This window comes from Emydura macquarii, unplaced genomic scaffold, assembly GCF_026122565.2.
Source record: "Emydura macquarii macquarii isolate MOO-44397 ecotype Brisbane River unplaced genomic scaffold, CSIRO-AGI_Emac_v2 contig_3287, whole genome shotgun sequence".
Classification (NCBI taxonomy): domain Eukaryota; kingdom Metazoa; phylum Chordata; order Testudines; family Chelidae; genus Emydura; species Emydura macquarii.
Genome location: NW_027133424.1, coordinates 2,276,409 through 2,297,185, shown reverse-complemented (window position 1 = coordinate 2,297,185; position 20,777 = coordinate 2,276,409). Strand labels below are relative to the sequence as shown.

Below are 20,777 nucleotides of genomic sequence, written 5' to 3'. Positions count from 1 at the left end.
CTACATAAGGTGTAAGGCCGTAAAGATCATGTCAGATAGCTCCAGTAATTGAGATGTTGCTTTCTTAGACAGCACTCCAAATGTGCTATGATGTATTTGGAAACTGGATACCAAGGCAGGCTAAATTTTGAGATTTGCTTAGTTGCAAGTCGAGAGTACAGATTTCTGTATTTAATCCAGAATAAAATAGCCCTACAGAGAATGCGGCCATAGAACCTGACTATTGGTAATATGGCTTCCTCTCTGTTAGACTGAGATACTGTTGGGTTTAATTACACAAGCATCTTTAAGTACAGTGGCAGTCTGTTTCAGTGTAATCTTAGGAGCTATTATTTTTCTTACTCAATTACTTTTTTTCTTCTGCATAATGTGAGTTGTATCAAAAGTGGCTGATCATTCTAGGCTACTTCAGTGAAGCAATCATTTGTGTATTGGTAAACCAATAAAGGGAACTCTTAAGAAAAGACAGTTGCTGTCATTTTACTCAGCACAGTAATCTCAGAGTTCACGTGATAAAAAGCACATCTTAATATATAAGGTTGACACTTTGTGGGATTTAACTTTTAAAATTATTTTGCACCATATTGTTGAAAATCTTTTTGCCTTAATATTACAGAAACCCAGTGTTGGTCATTGGAAGCCAGTTTCCATTTTGAGACAATTGGAAAAAACAATATTTTTGTTCTTTAACTTATAATTTTAAAAATTGAAACCCATCATGCAGGTTACTGAAGATGTATTTCTTTGTGGTTTTCCTGATGCATATATTGAAAAGAGATTATACTGTTGTTGTAATAATCATAATTGTGCTTTTTAAAATAAGTTTAAAAAATGGAGAAGACGTCATTATTTAAAATTTCAGCTGGATTAGTTCACTCCATTTCCAGGTGTCCTAGTACCCATCTACATGTGGCAAATCAGAAATTGGGTTCTATAACTAACTATAGCGGTAACAAATACTGCCTGCTCTGGTTTTCATGGCAGGATGCTGAGACCATCCGAACCTCTAGTTTGCACTAGTTCTTATGCTGCTGCTTGCACTGATGTTGCTGGATTGGTTACTGAAAGTATAATTTGAAAATAGTGAGCTTTGGCCTCTAGAACCGTTATTACTGGTGGCAATTCCTGAGAAAGAAAGAACCCAGCTTCCCCCTCAGATTCCACAGATTGGTGTATGTACAATGTAGACATAGTGTCCAAAATTGTGTAAAGCATCAATTATCTCTCTTGAAATATATGGTGGCATTTAGTAAGGTCACTCATATTGTGTACAATTTGTGTATTTTTTTTTATATTGACATTCCCCCACTCAAAAAAAAAAAAAAAAAAAAAGGGGGGGGGGAGGGGGGGAATGGGAGAAAAAAGCAGAAAGATAAAGGAATGGGGGTGGGAAGTGAGGAAAGTGAGTGTAGGGAAGGGAAAGGAGAGTGACATGTCGGTTTCCATCCACTAGGATAGTTTGCATATCTGATACCAAGAACCTTGATTGTAAATAATCTTTAGAATTCTGGTATCTTCTCAAATTTAAGAGGTAATTTATAATACTGTAAATCAGTGAAATACTTTCATGTTGTGTCTGTCAACCCAATTATTTCAAAAGGTCCAAATAGCCAAACTAAAATCAAATTTATTTTGTAATTGCAGTGAATTTAGTGCTTAAGAAAGGAGGTAGGATACCTGACATATTATCAGTCTTTAGTTGTACCTACCATTCGATTTCTATCCTAAGCAGGCTTGTATCTATTAACCCTTTGCAGTGATTTTTTAAATAAGACTAGTAGACATCATTTTTCACCTAGAGTAAGCAAGATTAAATGCAAATTCTGTGTAAATGTTGTACATTAAGAGACTCATTCAGAGCCCACTGAAGTCAGCTGAGGTTCTTTTGTTTCAATGGGCTTCCACTCAGGCCCTAATATGCTACACGCCTTTTGGTACAAGGGTAATTTGCATTATAGAAATGTTTCTTGAAACAAAGGCACTTGAAAATAAAACTTTTCATCTTGTTCTGAAAAGAGAACTTTATCTGTTTTCATTTTTTTTTATTTTGACAGAAAAGTAGCAGCTCTGAATCCTTAAGTGACAAAGGTTCTGCTGAACTGAAAAAAAGCTTTGATGCAGTGGTATTTGATATTCTCAAGGTTACGCCAGAAGAATACGCTGTAAGCAATCAACAAGTTAACTTTTTATGGGAATATTTATGCTTTTTACCAGCTGTTTCTTTTCCCCTCTTAACAATACTGTTTCGCCCCCTCTCCCACCCATATGGCTTCAGAAAGAGGCCCTCTGTGGTTCCTTCAGTACATATTCTGTTTGACTTAAAACATCCCCTTTGGGCCAGATTGCCCTAACCTGTTTGTAATACATCTCGGGTTCTTTCCATGTGTAATATAGTTTGGTGGTCCAAAAAATGCTTAAGTCTATGGGGTTTTAGTTTAATTCTGACTGTCTGATGGTAAGAAATATCTATTTTCTTTATTTTAATGACAAGAATAAAATTGATCTGAATTTGTTTGCACTTGGGATATTGAATTTGAAAACCTTTTTAATAAATTATTTTTGGCTAAGCCCATTTTACTCAATGAAATGACAGCTTGTTGCTGTGTTAGATGCTTGGATTCAATAATAGGTTTGGTGTTCTGGCTGTCTGAGTCATTGAACTGTTGACGTACAGCATACAATACTCACCTGGCTGGGAATCCTGCCCTTACTTAACTCATTGGCAAAACTTTCATTGACTTCAGTGAGGCCAGACTTTCACCCTTGCCCTTTGGGGTGGGGAAGCTAAATTCTCTTTGCATGAGCATTCCTACCCTGATTGTGGAATGGCAATGGAAAATTCATATTTCAGAATCTTCCCTCAGCTTAGTCATTAGTGGACTCCCTTCAGCCTTCTTTTGACACTCTTCTTGAGAGGAAAGTGTGACAGAATGTACCCTATATTCAGATCCTACACACTATTGTATTAATCTTTTGTACAAAGTATGCCTTGTTAGGTATAATTTGAAGATTCATGATTTGCTGGTCATTATTGTCCTTGTTAAATGTGTGGTAACTTTATATGTGAAGTTTAGATTCCACTGTACGATGGTGGTAATAAATTTTCCATACTGAGGTTGCCAAAAAGTCTGTCCTAAACAAAGGACGTATGATCTGCTTAATTTCCATTTAAGTAGTAAACAGAATAATCAAACAGGAAGGAAACAAAGGACACTGAAACAGGTGAGAAAAAAGCAACAGGGAACACCTTTCTCTGTAGACTTTGTCTCCTGAATCTCAGCTGGAAATGTTTTCAAGAGGGGGACTGACACTATTATTATTTTAAAAAAAAGAGAGGAAAAAAAAGGGGGGGGGGTGACAAACATTCCGAGGCACCCTCCCCGCCCCCATCCATTGCATTTACGGCACCTGAAGTAACAAAGAAAGCATTCGTTGGATTCAGGGAGAAGGATCCTGACCTAGAGGGTTTGGTCAGTAAGATTGTTAAAAGCATATGGTGAGAAATTTTGCTTGAATCTGATACAGTTTGTTAAATTAGGCACTAGTAGCATTTTAACTTTGAGTTTTTGTAATTATTTCTAAATTTTTATGCGTCATTACTTGCACTCAATAAGAATCTCTTTGTAGTTAATATTCTCGTTTTGTTTAATCCAGTGTGTTTTGAATTGAAGTTTTTGGGAAACTCCATTGGGGTGGCAAGTTGTGTGCATGTTATTTCTAATAAAGAAATAACGGAATTTTTATAAACTTGCATTACTCAGGAGAAAGCTGGACAGTACAGGACAAACATTTCTGAGGGAAAATCTAAGACTGTGAGTGCGTTGTGGTCACTCTACAGTATAACCAAGAGCTGGTGAGAGCACGAGAGTAACCCAGGTGTGGCTGGCAGACTGCAGTTGCACACAAACACTTGGTTTGTGGCTTGCATGCTGGAAGGCTGTTCGTGGCAGTCTAATGCCTCCTTCAGTAAGTCGTTGTAAGGCGTCCAAAGTTGCAGGGCTGGGGTGACAGCTGATCATTAGTCTGGATTGTACCATGGTATGTTACAGAAAGGTAGTCTTCTGATTAAAACTTTGGACTCGAGATCCGGGCTTTGTTAAGAACATAAGGATGGCCATACTGAGACCAGTGGTTCATCTAGCCCAGTTTCTTATCTACTGACTATGGCCAGTGCCAGCTGCTTCAGAGGGAATGAGCAGAATGGGGCAATTTTGAGTGATCCATTCCCTGTTGTCCTGTCCCATCTTCTGGCAGTTGGAGGTTTAGGAACACCTCTGTCTTAGGGTTGCATCCCTGAGCATCTGGGCTAATAGCCGTTGATGGACTTATCTTTCCTGAACTTGTCTAATTCTTTTTTTTTTTTTAATCCAGTTATACTTTTGGCCTTCACAACATCTTATGGCAATGAGTTGCACAGGTTGACTGTGTTGTGTGAAGTACTTCCTTTTGTTTGTTTTAAACCTGCTTCCTACTAATTTCATTGGGTGACCCATAATTTTTGTGTTATGTGAAGGGGTAAATAACACTCCCTATTCACTTGCTCCAAAACATTCATGATTTTATAGACTTGTCATATCCTCCCTTAATCATCTTTTCTAAATTGACCAGCCCCACTCTTTTTAATCTCTCCTCACATGGAAGCTGTTCCATACTCCTAGTCGTTTTTGTTGCCCTGGGTGTGCTACAGAACACCTGTGTGACTCTGGGCAAGTCACTTTTTCTTTGCCTCAGTTCCTCATCATCTGTAAAATAGGGTTTATAATACTTGAGTAATAATACCATTTGAGCAGCATTAGCTCTGGATTTTAACTCCGCAGCATAAAACTGGTAGAATTTCCTTAGATCATGAGGATTGATGGCCTTTAAGGGCAGCAGTAGTGGGATAGAATGTAAGATGGATGTCACCTTTATAATAGCCTTTTTTTCAAATGCTCTACTTAGATACTTCTTGATCTATAGTTGACGTAGGAGTTCCCTGTTAGACTGTATCTGCATTACTTCAGTTCTTCTAGAGATGTTCCTATATCCTTATCACATTTATCCATACTTTTCCAGTCTTGTGCTAAGGAACTAAGATCTGTCTAGTAAAAATGCCTAAATTTCTTTTGAGGAGATTGTCTTGAATGCTCCAGCATGTTTTTTTCTTGGTTGGTTGGTTTGCTGAGACTTCAATGTCTGTCTTGGTACTGCAGCACAGGATTTTTCTCGAGTGTGATTTAGGGTAGTCCAGCATATTGGTGGTGGGGACTTCAGGTTTCTTAACATATTGAGGCTACTTGTTCTCAACATTGGAGGATATTTATCAGTCTTAGCGACTGTGTCTTCTGAGCGTTTTAATTCTTCATACCTGTCTTTCAGTTATGTTTTTGAGGAAGGTAGTGATGACTTTAGTGGCTTCAAACCATTGTAAAACTGTGTCCAGGAGGAATGGCAATGTTTTTGTGTTATCTGTCTTGTAGTCCAATAGGATGTTCAAGGATGTCAGATTTCCTGTAGATATCATCTTAGGCTCTGAGGAACTGTGAGCAGTACCTCCACACCCTCCTTGAAGTATTGGTATTGGTTTAGGATAAGGTTTTCATCTTGCCTTGGCAGAGGTAGGATCTCTTCAAATAGCTGGAGTGCAAAATGCACTCTGGCTGATGCTCCTACTGCAGGAAGCTTGGCCCTTGCAGCTCTTGCACTAGATGTTGCAATGCAGGCAGTGTGGGTGCTTACTGAAGCACTATCAACAATCTCAGCCCTCTGTTGCCTGGTCCACACCAACTGTTTAGCTTGGACAGGGTGAGAACTGGAGTGATGATGACTGTTTGGTCTCAGACAGCTGGGGCGTCTCAAAGTCCCCATTTCATCAAATAGCAAAAACTAAATTATTCTTGAAAGGTTTCAGAGTATTGAACATGCCAACTTGAATCTCCTTGTCAGCAGCAAATATAGAAGGCTCTTAATCCAATGGCTCCTGCTAACCTCAGGCACATAGGTTCTGAGTGCTATTTGATCTGACCAAAGAATAAGGTTTGTGGAAAACTCTTCTAACTGCTCTCCTCCTTCCCCCTCAAGAATATTCTTGGTGTCCTTAGTATTGTGGGGTTGAAATTATTTAGGAAACCCAATCCTTCCTGGCAAAGAAAACCATCAAGCTGATGTTATGGGGCCAAAGACAGGAAGCGTTCTTCCAGTTACCCATCTTCAGGGCTACCAGTAAGTAAGGACTTCAGCTCTGATAACTGAATATCTTGTCAGAAGTTCAGCATGGTCATTGTAGAAGGCATCATGTCTCCTCTTGAGGAATGTGTCTGTTAGGTACTTTGATCCCTGCACATACTTACATCTAGGGAATACATAGTGGTGTAGTAACCATGTTGGTCTCAGAGTATTAGAGAGACAAGATGGGTGAGGTAAGTAGGGCTGTAAATTTACCGCAGTAAATGCACGCAATTAACACACAACAAATAAACTAGATTAATAAATAGTCACAAATAAATCACAATTTTAATCCCACTGTTTAATAGAATATGAATTTAATTGATTATAAATATTTTTGGATGTTTTTCTACGTTTTCGAATACACTGATTTCCATGTACTCAGAACAATTGTTTCCCAGACCTGAGGAAGAGCTCTGTGTAAGCTTGAGAGCTTGTCTCTCTCACCACTAGCAGTTGGTCCAATAAAAGATATTTTCAGTGCTTGTCCAGATGTGTTAAGCTATGTACTGAAGAGAATACAGGCTAGATTCTGTCCATCTTCCTGTGAGGGTTAAAGCATGCTCTACTGGGACTAAGTCAGCCCCTTTGGGTATGCCTTAAATGTCCCTATTATTGAAATCTACTTAGTTGCAACTAAGAGCTCTATACACATTCACTAAATGTTACTCTTAATTTTAGCATCCATATCCAATGCACAGTGTGGTAGAGCAGTTCTTCAGTCACTATTGAATTAGGATTCTGTGTCCTAGTACTGCTTATCAGACTCCCTCAAGAAGAGGAATGTGTAGAGGCCATTTGAAGAAGCAGATATTCTTCTTTGAGTAGTATCTCTGTGGCTGCTCCATTGTAGGTGTGGGGCATCTCTGAGCCACTGATCGGAAAATTTCAATAGCAGTGTGTCCTGTCCTGTGCACGCGCAGCTCTCCACCTCCCACAAGGCTAGTGTGCACTGGCATTCGCTTCTCAGTTCCTTCTCAACTGCCCCTGCCTAGTGACTGAGCTAAGAGCTGTCCCTTCACAGATCGTTAACTCCTAATAGTTTTGCATATTTTAGCTTCCCTTGAAGCTTTTTCTCTTTAGTACCTTGTTTGTTTTTAGTTGGCCCTGCCAAAAGAAAAAGAAGAAAGGGTTTGCCTCCCACCAACTCTGGTCGGGGGCGGGGGACCCTCTTGGGGCAGGGTATGCCTGACTTTCCAGGCTTCAAGTGTCTTAGCTACAAAGAATCCAGATGGACATTCACAATGTGTTTGTTACCTGGGGGAAAAGCACAGTCCACAAAAGCATGATTGGTGCCAGCAGCTAAAACCCAGGTCCAGGAAATTGAAGCTGAGGCAGAAAACGAAGGCACCCCTCAAGCCTGTCTTTTGTCATCCTCACCGGATGAGGTGGTGATGCCCCCTCTGCTATCCATGGCAGGTGATTTTAAATCATTCCAGGACTTAGCTCAGCGGGTGGCAGAAGCCCTGCAAACAGTTTCATGACGTGACTGTGCCTCTTCACAAACTGGTAGACATTCTACACTCTTCCACCTCTGCCAGAGTGGTGCTCCCAGTTAATGAGGCACTCTTGGACCCTGCCAGAGTCATATGGCAGACCCCTGTGTCCATCCCGCCAACATGCAAGTGGGCGGACAAAAATTATTATGTGTCAGCAAAGAGCACAGAATTTTTAATTTCCCATCAGCCTCTGAATTCCATCATTGTGGATGCAGTTAATTCTAGGGACCATCAATACCTGTTTAAATCCATCCCGTATGACTGAGATGGGAAACGTTTGGACCTGTTTGGCAGAAAAGCATATTCTTCACCCATCCTTCAGTTCCAGGTAGCAAATTACCAGGCCTTGTTAGTCAAATATGACTACCAGAACTATGTGAAACTAGATTCCTTTACTGATCAGCTCCCAGACTCTCACAAAGACCAATTTATGGCTCTAATCAATGAAGGCCAGCTGGTGGTGAAAATGTCTCTCCAGTCCCCATTGGAAGTGGCAGACTTGGTGGTGTGTTCAATTTCCATGGCCCTGATTATGAGAAGGGCTTCATGGCTGCATTTGACTGGCTTCTCTAAAGAGGTCCAAACCATGGCAGAGGACCTCCCTTTTGAGGGAACACAGCTAAAGACAGACGTGTCTCTTCACACACTGAAGGATTCTCAGCAAATTCTTCTGTCACTAGGGATATACATGCCAGCCTACAAGAGAAGATACAGTCCTCAACCATGATTTAAATCCCCACCATCACAGTCCATGTGTCAATGCTCATCACAGAGATTGTTTTTGCTTGGGGAACTTTGATTTCTTTCTCCATGGCTTGTACAATCAGGACTACAACTGTCTTCATCTCAGCCCTCAGTCTCAAAGCTGCAGTTGGATGGGTTGGTCAACACACCAGTGGAACACTCCAGAATGGATATGCCATCCTCTTCTCCTTCCTTCCCCTTCCCTGGGATCCTTCTCATGAGTCTACCACATCAAGAAGTAAACCATCTCTTCAGCATAGGCTCTATAGAGCCTGTGCCAATACATATTAGAGACAGAGGCTTCTACTTTTTTTCTTTGGTATCAGAAAGTAACGAGATTGGAGACCTTTATTGGACCTCAGAGCGCTTAACAGATATGTCAAAGTGCAAAAATTCAAGATGGTCACCCTCTCAGTGATCATCCCAGTATTAGAAGAAGGAGATTGGTTCTCAGCCCTTGACTTGCAAGATGTATACTTCCACATTTATGTCATACAAAGTCACAGGTGTTGCCCCATATTCACACTGGGCCAGGATCACTATCAATATAGAGTACTTCCTTTCGGCCTCTCATCGGCCCCCAGAGTGTTCTCCAACGTATTCTTGGTGGTGATAGTAGCTCACTTACGCTCTCAAGGTGTAATGATTTATCCTTACCTGGGCGACTGCCTTCTCAGAGCACAGTCCTACACAGAGACCCAAGAAGTCACTGAGGTTTCAAGGGACCTGTTTGTGGATTTGTAGACCCAGATTCACAAACAACTAACAAAAATTGACCAGTACAAAGACTAGAACTCATAGGAGCCGACCAAGACTCCATTCAGGCAAAGGTGCTCCACCCACATCACAGATTTCTGTCTCCTCTTTGATAAACACAGCAATCCAGTCCCCAGACTTCGGCCAGACATTCCATCAAGCTTCTGAGATACATGGCCATGGGCACATCGGTCATGGCTCATGCCAGCCTACACATGCAATGCCTCCAAGCTTGGTTCAGTTCGGTTTACAAGCCGAACAGAGACAACCTAAACAAACCTATATCGATGCCCACCAGGGTCAAACTATCCCTGAACTGGTGGAAGAACCTGATAAATGTCTGTATGGGAGTTCTGTTTACTCAGCCCTCCCCATCTCTACTCCTGACTACTGATGCATTCCTCATAGGATGGGGCATGCATCTCAATGGTCACACAATACTGAGAAAATGGTCTCTTGCAGAGACAGGCCTGCATATCAACCTTCTTGTGTTACAAGTGGTCAGAAATGCGTGTGCTGACTTCCTTCTGCTGATCAAGGACACACATACAAAGTTCATGATGGACAACATGACTTGCATGTACTACATAAGCTGACAGGGAGGCACCAGGTCTCATTCCCGGTGCATAGAAGCACTAAAGCTATGGAACTGGTGCATCTTCCACAATGTCTTATTAGCTGTCTGCCTACTGGGATTACACAACACAAGGGCAGACAGTCTCAGCCACAAATTCCCATACGACCACGAATTGGAGATAGACTTGGTGTTTGTACATGATATATTCTAAGAATGGGGGACACCATTAATTGCTATTTGCTACTTAACAGAACAAGAAATATACACAGTTCTGCTCCAGGGTGGGGATTGGACGACACTCCATGGAAGATGCTCTCCTTCTGCCTTGGGACAATGGCCTCCTTTATGCCTTCCCCCATTCCCTCTATTACTGAAGGTCCTGTTGAAGATAAAAAGGGAAAAAGTGAACATTCTGATCACCACAACTGGCATTGTGTCCACTGATGACTATACCAGTCACTCCTCATCTCCTGTCACATAATGAGGGACACACCCTCCATGCCAATCTGCAAATCCTGAGACTCAAGACATGACTCTTTCGTGGTTCCAGCACAGAGAGGCATCTTGCTCTGAGGAGGTAAAAGAGGTGCTATTACACAGTAGAAATAATACTACTCGTGTTTACCTCCAGAAATGGAAGAGATTCCAGATCTGGTGCCAGCCCAAGGGCATCACACCTAATACAGCCACCCTGCTGGGGTCCTAGACTACCTGTTAACTTTAAAGAAATCCGGTTTTCTCTGTTAGCTCTTTGAAGGTTAATTTAGTAGCAATCGCAACCATCCACCAGCAGGTAGAAGCTACTCAATATTCTCCCACCCAACTATGAAGAGGTTTCTTAAAGGCATAGCAAACCTCTTCCCGCAACCCAGGCCCTCCACTCTCCAATGGGAATTTAATTTAGTGTCAAAAGGACTGACTAGACCTCCATTCAGACCTATGGCTGCTTGTTCACTAACTCACCTTCCATGAAGACGGCATTCCTCATTGGCCATTGCCATCACTTCGACCAGAAAGATAGGGGAGATAGTGCCATCTCCCTTTTCCCTGTGTTCTTCCCTGACAAGATCACACTCAGACAGCATCCGAAATTCAACTCTAAAGTGACTTCTACGTTTCACATGAATCAACTTATTTACCTTCCAACGTTTTATCCCAAACCTCTTGGAGACAACAGGGAAGCCATCCTCGATATGCTCCATATGAGAAGAGCCTTGGCCTTCTATTTGGACAGGACAAAGGCCTTTAGAAAATCTCAGAGGTTCTCTCTCCTTTGCGAATAGATTGAAATATGCAGCGATCTTGGCTCAGAGGCTTTCGAAGTGGGTCTCTGGCTGTAAATAAACTCTACCAATTACGGGGGTAACACACCCATCTTCAGTATGCACGCATTCTACAAGATCAGTCTCCTCGTCGATCGCCTTCTCCAAAAGTATCCCTATATCTGAGATCTGCAGAGCAGCTACCTGGGCATCTGTGCATACTTCTGTAGGTCATTGTTATTCTGGGGAATTCAGCTACAGATGCCCAATTAGGTGCCACAGTATTGTCATCTGTATCAAATTTGACTCTGAAGTCCCAGCCTCAAGTAATGGGTACTGCTCGGGAGCCATCTACAGTGGAGCACCCAAAGGGGCTCTACTTAGAATCATAGAGTTGGAAGGGACCTCAGGAGGTAATCTAGTCCAACCCCCTGCTCAGAGCAGGGCTAACCTCAGCTAAATAATCCCAGCCAGGGTTTTGTCAAGCCGCAGCTTAAAAACCTCTAAAGATGGAGATTCCACCACCTCCCTAGGTACCCATTCCAGTGCTTCACCACCCTCCTAGTGAAAACCTTTTTCCTAATATCCAACCTAGACTTCCCCAACTGCAACTTGAGACCGTTGCTCCTTGTTCTGTCATCTACCACCACTGAGAACAGCCTAGCTCCATCCTCCCTGGAACCCCCTTTCAGGTAGTTGAAGGCTGCTATCAAATCCCCCCTCACTCTTCTCTTCTGCAGACTAAACAAGCCTAGTTCCTTCACCTCTCCTCATAAGTCTTGTGCTCCAGCCCCCTAATCATTTTTGTTGCCCTCCGCTGGACTCTCTCCAACTTCTCCACATCATTGTTGTAGTGGGGGGCCCAAAAGTGGACACTACTCCAAATGCGGCCTCACCAATGCCGAATAGAGGGGAATGATCACTTCCCATGATCTGCTGGCAATGCTCCTACTAATGCAGCCCAATATGCTATTAGCCTTCTTGGCAATCAGGGCACACTGCTGACATATCCAGCTTCTTATCCACCGTTACCCCCAGGTCCTTTTCTGCAGAACTGCTGCCTAGCTCGTCGGTCCCCAGTCTGTAGCTGTGCATGGGATTCTTCCGTCCCAGGTGGAGGTTCAACAAGGACAACTGCAGAGTCCTCATCAGATTTCTTTTGGCCCAATCCTCCAGTTTGTTTAGGTCCTTCTGTATCCTATCCCTACCTTCCAGGGTATCTACCACTCCCCCTAGCTTAGTATCTGCAAACTTGCTGAGGGTGCAATCTACCCCATCCTCCAGATCATTGATGAAGATGTTGAACTAAACCGGCCCCAGGACCAACCCCTGGGGCACTCCGCTTGTGACCGGTTGCCAGCTAGACATGGAGCCATTGATCACTACTCGTTGAGCCCTATGCTCTAGCCAGTTCTCTATCCATTTTATAGTCCATTCATCCAACCCATACTTCCTTAACTTGCTGATAAGAATACTGTGGGAGACCGTATCAAAAGGCTTGCTAAAGTCAAGGTATATCATGTTCACCACTTTCCCCACATCCCCAGAGCCAGTCACCTCTTCATAGAAAGCAATCAGGTTGGTCAGGCATGACTTTCCCTTAGTGAATCCGTGTTGACTGTTCCTGATCACCTTCCTCTCTTCCAAGTGCCTTAAAATGGATTCCTTGAGGACCTGTTCCATGATTTTTCCAGGGATTGAGGTGTGGCTGACCTGTCTGTAGTTCCCTGGATCCTCTTTCCTCTCTTTCTTGAATATGGGCACTATATTTGCCTTTTTCCAGTCATCAGGGACCTCCCCCAATTGCCACGAGCTTTCAAAGATAATAGCCAATGGCTCTGAAATCACCTCAGCCAACTCCCTCAGCACTCTCGGGTGCATTGCATCCAGCCCCATGGACTTGTGTATGTCCAATCTTTCTAAATAGTCTTGGACCTGTTCCTTTAGCACTGCGGAATGTTCACCTCCTTCCCATTCTGTGCCGCCCAGTGCAGCAGTCTGGGAGCTGACCTTGTCTGTGAAGACAGAGGCAAAAAAGGCATTGAGTACCTCAGCTTTCTCCACATCCTCTGTCAATAGGTTGCCTCCCCCATTCTGTAAGGGGCCCACACTTTCCCTAATCTTCCTCTTGTTGGTGACATACCTGTAGAAACCCTTCTTGTTCCCCTTCACATCCCTTGCTAGCTGCAACTCTGATTGTGCTTTGGCCTTCCTGATTTCATTCCTGCATGTTAGAGCAGTATTTTTATAATCCTCCCTAGTCATCTGACCAAGTTTCCACTTGAATGTAGTAGTAGTACTTCGAGGTGTGTCCCCCTATAGGTGTTCCCTGACCCACTCTCCTTCCCATTACTTTGGATTTTCACTGGTTGACTCTGTGGTAGATCAGGAACGGAAGAGGGAATGCCCCCGGATGCTGGCTAGCCTCAAGGCAGGCAGGGCATGTGTGCTGGATGGGACGGACTGCTATGGAAACTTTCTGATCAGTAGCATGGGGATGTGTACACACCTACAGTGGAGCACTCATGGAGAGACATATCTCGAAGAAACATCGTTACTGCCCAAGGTGAGTAACTTTTTCTTTCTTACTCCCTCTCACATTCCTTTCGTCCTCCAAGTCCTTATTACAGTTGTGGATCTGAGGAGATTGTAGAAGGAATTTATTGTCCCACTCTGTTACCCTCAACATTTGGGAACAATGAGAGGAGGAGCAGAAAGGGATGTGAGAGCATTCCAAAGACACTGCTATTAGTGTTCCAATGTCAGAACTGCACTGCTGGTGCAACCTTAGGGTATGCATGTGTAAAATCCATTTCAAACTCTGGGTACAGGTGAATAAACCTATATTTCTATTTGTGTATGGGCTAAGCCAGTTGCATTATGATGAGAATCTGGGAACATCACTCAGAACCAGGGCATGCACATGTCCTTCATCCAAACGCATGAGCCTAACATCCTGGTTCCTGATAGAGAAGCAGAGTTCTGTAGCCAAGGGGACCCTAGGCAGATGGTGTCTAAGAAGTAACTTGAGAAGAAAAGGTTTGTGGTGTGGGGTAAATAAACCAACAAGGACCCCTTTACCTGCAACATACAAAAACTGCTTGATTATCCTAAAGACTAATTCCATCAAGACAAATGTGCCAGATGCTTTGGCTTGTCATGAATTAGTCAAAGTGACTTGTCTCTGCAGTTATATTCACACAGCTTTGCATTTTTTTAAAACCTCATTCACCTTCATCTTTGCAATGGGGGGGACTTTCATCAAAATTAATGAAAACTTCTGTTGAACCCATATGGCTCTTGTGATCTTAAATTTCTTACATGGACGATCATTTTCCTCATGACAGTCACCTCAGCCTGCAGGGTCAGTGAACTTTAGGAAAACTCTGAAGCTTCACTTTTTTTGTTCAACTCAAAACCTGTTGTCCTGTTAGCATTGTTCCCATGCTCACGTGCCTATCCTGATGAGGTCCTTCGCCCTATGCTGAATGTTAAGATCATTGGTATTTTATCTGGACTAGTCTGTAAAGCCCATTTAAGAAGTCCACCAAACTTTGGGATATTTTTACACCAATTGGCTGGCAATACTGTGACTACAAGGAGTATATCAAAATGAACCTGATTGGTATTTCTTATTGCTCTGGCCTGGCTGGCTGGCAGACGGAAGGCTATGTCAAAGTTCATTACCCTTGGGTAAGGTGGACACCACTGTGTCTTCAGATGTTTCTATTGGAGATATCTGTATAATGCACATGTGCAAAGCATTATTGCTTGAATTTGGCCTCAGGGGGAATCCTATTTGTGGCTCTCTGTTCCAGAACTTGTTTCCAAGGTAAGGAGTGACTGAACTCTCCCATCCACTCCATTTTTCCAGATGTCCCTTGTTTACACTTGGCTGCTTTTTTCCTTTGTTGGAAGTTTGTTAATTGCTGTCTCCTGTAGACTTGAATGTTTTGTGCACTGTTGGATGTTTAAGAGGAATCTTACTGCTCTTTTGTATTTATGACTTAAAAAAAAACCTTTCAACACCGTTATTGGTCTTGATTATTGCTGGGTGCAGGTTTATTCGGTTTTTTACTCTTCAGGAGTAAGAATCATTCACAGATGGTATCTTTAGAAACGGGTAAATTACTTATAATACAATATTGATAAGCAGAATTATATTTCTGGAATCTCTCTGGCCTCCCTAGCTCCCCTCGACATTTGGAGATTATCTTTTAGAATTATTTTTATTCTTGCACTTACCTTTCTTTTTTTTTTTTTTTCTTTTTTTTTTTGGAGGTATTTTTGGTTTTGTATTGGCTGTCATCGTGGGAACATCATTTCCTGTACAATCAAAATAACTCGTACATTTAGAGGGGAAAATACCAATATTTAGCAGTTAGTGGCATGTGATGGGTCATTAAATCTTAATGGTTCAGGGGGAACTGCTATCCTTGTGCTAAGACCCAAGTGGGAGAATTCTGCACAAGCGAGATCTTTACAGAAACTGAATTACATGTAATTAATTTACCCTTTACTTCACAGGTGTGTTGTGAAGATAAATTCACTTGTTCGTGAGGCATTCAGATACTATGGTGATGAATGCCTTAGAAAAGCCTCTTCAAATCAAAAAAAAAAAATCTTTCAGCAAAATATTTTTAAAAAAAATCTCCTTTGATGCTGTATTTTTTTTTCAATCTATACACTCTGCTGTTTGGCATTCTTCTATCCAAGCCCAGCTACACACAATACCACCCTGCCTTTCCTAACCTGTGGTACCACTACATGAAGGAAACAAAGGTTTAGTTCTACTTCGAGTGATTGCTCATATCCATTCCAATATAGGTGTGCACGCCACAGTGCATGGTTCCCGGAACTTTTTTCCCCTTAGCAGACCCCGTAGGGCCGGCTCTGGTGCCCCCTGGAGTGCCCTGCGCATGCCGCAGCACATGAGGCATTGCCGGCCCCATGCCCCCTCAGTCTCTTCTTTCCGCCCATGACAGTTGCATGGAACTAGCACTTCATTCCCCTTCTTTGAACTTTTCGTTAGTCAAAGTACCTAGTTAGTTTTAAGTAGTTGTTAAGTAGTGTATTTTAAGAAGTCCTTGACGGACTTAAGGTGGCTGGGCTATGTCCCGGCAGCTTGGTCTTAACCCCACCTCCTCCCTGCTCGGTACCTTAAGTGCCTGGGGAGAGAGCAAGCAGGAAAGACAAGAGTAAGATATGCAAGGCTTTTAAACAGTGAGTCCAGAGGGACAGAGAAATCAGGTTTAAAGCCTTGCTCTTATTGCAGCACTCCGCTCTGTGTCCGGGCCGTCCTGCTCCCCCTCGGCACCGAATGTCACCTCGGTGCAGAGCGCACCGTCGGCACCGGATTCAACATGAAGCAGCATCCCCGGTGCTGATGACGAGGAGAGCGGGTGGAGCGCAGACACTCCCCTGCGCCGTGGGTACGGGCAGAGTCGAGTACAGAGATGCACCGGCCACGGCCCATCGAGTCCTCTCTGGCTCTGCATCTCTGAGCAGGGAGCCATCCCCGACTCCTGGGAGTGGGAGAGTGCCCCAGCCAACGCGGAGGTTTCAGGCGGCAAGAGCCTTGTTGGCCTGCCCACGCCACCTCCGCCGCCCCCTTCTCTCCCCGCCGAGGGAGAAGGGGCTGGAGTCCCAGGGCAAGCCCGCGTGGGGTCCCCTGAAGGGCGGTGGAGATCCCCGGTACGGGGAGGAAGCTCTCCCGCCAGACAGCTACTGGGAGTAGAGTGAGGACGCTCCCCCAGCAGGTCGTCAGCGCTGCAAGTCCTGCGTGCCGAGGCTCTTTCCCTCGATACCGAGCCCCCTGGGGCAGTGTCGAGGCTCTCCGGCAATAGAGGGGCTCTCCAGCGATAGCGGGGCTCTCGTGGCACCGCAGCTCCAGGCGATGCCGTAGCTTGAAGTGGCACTGCCGGAGCTCCACGCAGCACCGAGGGCTCTTTGGAGCTGCCCCTCGCCGGTCCCCCTCCCACACCCTGTGCCGACACAGGCGGTCATCGTCGTCCTCCATGGTGGAGGCAGCGAAAACATGGTCCCCGGCACGGGCACAGCACCCAGGACCAAGGACTGCTGCCTGTGTAGTGGCTCGGGTCCCACGGGGGGGACAGTCGTTGGGACAACCGACGCCCCCACAAGGTGTCCCAGCAGGTGGCACAGTCAGCCCCAGTTAGGCACTGGGGTCAAGGGCCTTATTGGGCCCCATGGGACACCCAGATGGGACCAGGGCCCCAATCCATTCTGCTAGCAGGGGTACAGTCCATGCCCTGGCACAGTCTAAGGCCCATAAACACCGCTCCTTGGCCGAGGAGTCGGACCCCGTGGAGGGACCCTCTATGGGTGCGTCCCTTCGGCAAGGGGAGCACCCGCAAGACTTGCCTCGGCAGTCCTCTTCCTCCTCCCCGGACGAGGTAGTCTCCGGGGATCACATGGCGCCACTGGAAGATTTCAGGGCGCACCAAGAGCTGCTCCAGAGGGGGGCCTCTACCTTGAGGTTGGATTCCGCCATCCTGCATGGAGGAATCATGGTGGCTAGGGCAGCGCTCCAAACGTCCAGTGACGCTGCTGCTGTGGCTGGTAGGGCCATAGCCCCCGCCAGTTCCATGAGGAAGTACGTAGGGCTGCTACCCTAAGCCCTGTCCAGGAGGTGCAGCAATCAGTCCAGGACTTTCCCTTTCATAGGTCGGTCCTCTTCTCCAATCGGACCGATGCGAAGCTGCACGGCCCAAAGGACTCCAGGGCCACACTTTGCTCCCTGGGCCTGTACACGCCCCAGGCTTCTAGGCGGCAGTCGCTGACCTCCGCATAGGCCCTTTTCAACCCTACAGAAATAGGGGGTTTAAAAGATGGACTCAGCCCCCGCAGCTCGTCCTCAGCCCCAGCAGGGGTCCCCCCAGGGGGTCGGGCAATCGTAGGAGACAGTTTGATGGTGCGCCTGAGGGTGGCGCCCCTACTGCTCTCCTGACCCGCCATGCCCTGTCCTGAACAGGTTAAGACCCTTCTATCCTGAAGGGGCGCCCCCAAGGGTCTGAGACCCGTACTAGACCTGCATCATCTGAACAAATATATCGAAGACTCAGGTTTTGAATTGTCTCCCTAGCCTCCATAATCCCTGCCTGGATCCAGGAGACTAGTATGCCGCCCTCGTCCTACACGGATGCATACTTCCATGGGTCTGTCCTCCGGACCCACAGGCACTTCCTCCACTTCACAGTGGTTGGCTCTCACTACCAATTTACAGCCTGCCCTTTGGCCTATCTTCGGCTCCAAGGATGTTCACCAAATGCGTGGTGCTAATGGCAGCCCGCCTGAGGCGAAAGGGTGTGCAAATTTTCCTTTACCTGAATGATTGGCTGATATGGGGTAGGTCCAGGTTCCAAGCGCAGGAGAGCGTGACTCTCACTTGCTCCACATGCAGCAGGCCGGGACTGCTCATAAACGAGCAGGAGTCCACACTAACCCCAGTGCAACACATACAATTCATTGGGGCCACTCTGGACGCTTCCCAGGCCAGAGCCTTCCTGCCTCAGCCATGTTTTAAGGTGATGGTCTCTATCATTTCCCAGCTGCACCAATGCCCCACGACAACAGTCAGGCACTGCCTACTGCTGTTTGGCCACGTGGTGGCCTGCACGTACATAGTGAGGCTAGCTCACCTGAGGCATAGGCTGCTTCAGGCATGGTAGGCCTCGGTATATATGCCAAGCAGACACCCACTGAATTGGGTGGTCCAGTACCCTGCCTGCCTTAGCCTCCCTAGACTGGTGGAGATTCCCCAGGGCAGTAGGGAAGGGCATTCCATTCACGAAACTGGTTCTGTCGGTCACCTTAATCTCCGACGGCTCGTATGTGGGATGGGAGCCCACGTCAGTGCCAACCTGAGCACTCTGTGGCTCTGGTCAGGGAAGGAAAGGTGCTTGTAGGTCACCATGGAGGAGCTGAGAGCCATTCGCCTAGCGTGCAGGCTGTTCCTCTGATTCCTGATAGGCAGAGTGGTGCAGGCGCTGCCGGACCACACCGCAGCCATTTTTACATAAGGAGGCAGGGAGGGGCATGCTCCTTCCCTCTCTGCGAGGAAGCTACCTGTCTGTGGGGCTTTGCCGTGAGGCACGACTCAGCTGGACTGCCTCTCACCTCATGGGGGTGAGGAGCGATAAGGCGGATTGCCTCAACAGGTTGTTTCTACCCTGCCACGACTGGTTGCTGCACCCAGAGGTAGTGACTGCGATCCTTCAAAAGTGGGATGTCCCCCAACTGGATCTATTCGTGTTGGTTTGGAATGCACAGTGCCAAGGCTCGGCTTGCGCTGGGGTCATGAGACTGGGTCAGTTTCAGATACGTTCCTCAGTAATGGGACAGGAACCCTCAGGTACGAGTTCCCGCCCATTCCACTCTTGCCCAAAGTCCTACTGAACATAAACAGGGACAGGGCGGATGTCATATTCACTGCTCAGGCCTGACCGAGCCAGCGCTGGCTCTGCGTGCTGATGGACCTTCTGTTCGCCCCGCCCATGGGGCTCCTAAGGCGGCACGACCGTTTCTCCCAGGACTACGGTCGCCTATTGCACCCGGACCTGGACTCCCTGTGGCTCACAGCCTGGAGGCTCTGTGGCTGACGGAGGTATAGGGAGCCTGCTCGGTGCAGGTCCAACAAGTCCTCCTGGGCAGCAGGGACCCTTCTACACAGGTCATGTATCAGGCTAAGTGGACATGGTTTACCTCTTGGGTGGAGTCCTGGGTCATTTCACCAGCCCCTTGCTTCTTCAGGTGACCTTGGAGTACTCCAGGGTCTGGTGCTGGCCTAGTTGACGGTCCACTTGGCAGCTATTTTGGCCTTCCATCACCCGCTAGCGGGGAGATCCCCGTTCTCCCATCCCATGTTGGTCAGGGTGCTCAAAGGGGTGGAGAGGTGGTATCCCCAGGTCCGCAACCCAGTGCCTTCCTGAGATATCAGCCTGGTCCTCTCGAGACTCATAGGGCCCTGCCGTTTGGAACCCATGGCTTCATGCCCTCTGCCACGCTTCATTGAGGGTAGCCTTCTGGGAGGCCATTACCTCAGATTGGGGGATCTCCGAAATTAGGGCCTTGACCTTGGAGCCCCCTTATACACTATTCTATACAGATAAGGTGCAGTTGAGGCCACGCCCAGCCGCCCAGTCTGGGATGGTTTCCCAATTTCGTTGTAACTACGATAAATCTCTCCCTGTGTTTTTCCCAAACCGCACGGTTTGGAGGAGGAGCGGAGATGGCATATGCGAGACGAGCCCTGGCCTGCTACATCGAAGACATGGCTGTTCCAGAAATCGGCGCAGCCCCTCGCCGTGGGGCGGTGGGTGTGGGGGTGGGGGGAGGACACCGGATGAACGGATCACCGGTCTCCATTCAGCACATCTCCGCGTGGATCACATCCTGCATCAAGTGCTACTATGAGCAGGCAAATGTGCCGCTCCCAGGTGTCATCACAGCGCATTCAACCAGAGCTAAGGCCTTGTCTGTGGCTTTTCTGGAGAGAGTGCCCCTGCAGGATATCTGCAAAGCCGCCACCTGGTTGTCAGTCCACAGCTTCACGTCCCACTACGCCATTGTTCAACAGGCGAGAGAGGGTGTAGGATTCAGCAGAGCCGTGCTGAGGGTAGCTCACCGGTAACTCCTACCCACCTCCAAGGTATGGCTATTTAATCACCTATATTGGAATGGATATGAGCAATCACTTGAAGTAGAAAACAGGGT

General features: G+C 46.2%; 1 protein-coding gene across 7 annotated transcripts in view; it reads left to right on the top strand.

Moving 5' to 3' along the window:
* RALGPS2 (Ral GEF with PH domain and SH3 binding motif 2) overlaps positions 1–20,777 on the top strand; it is a 304,700-nt gene that overhangs the window by 75,833 nt on the left and 208,090 nt on the right. For all 7 annotated transcript variants that reach the window (XM_067532587.1, XM_067532591.1, XM_067532590.1 and 4 more), the window contains one exon: positions 2,055–2,162. In XM_067532587.1, coding sequence (XP_067388688.1) covers positions 2,055–2,162 — 108 coding nt within the window. The remainder of the gene's footprint in view (positions 1–2,054; positions 2,163–20,777) is intronic.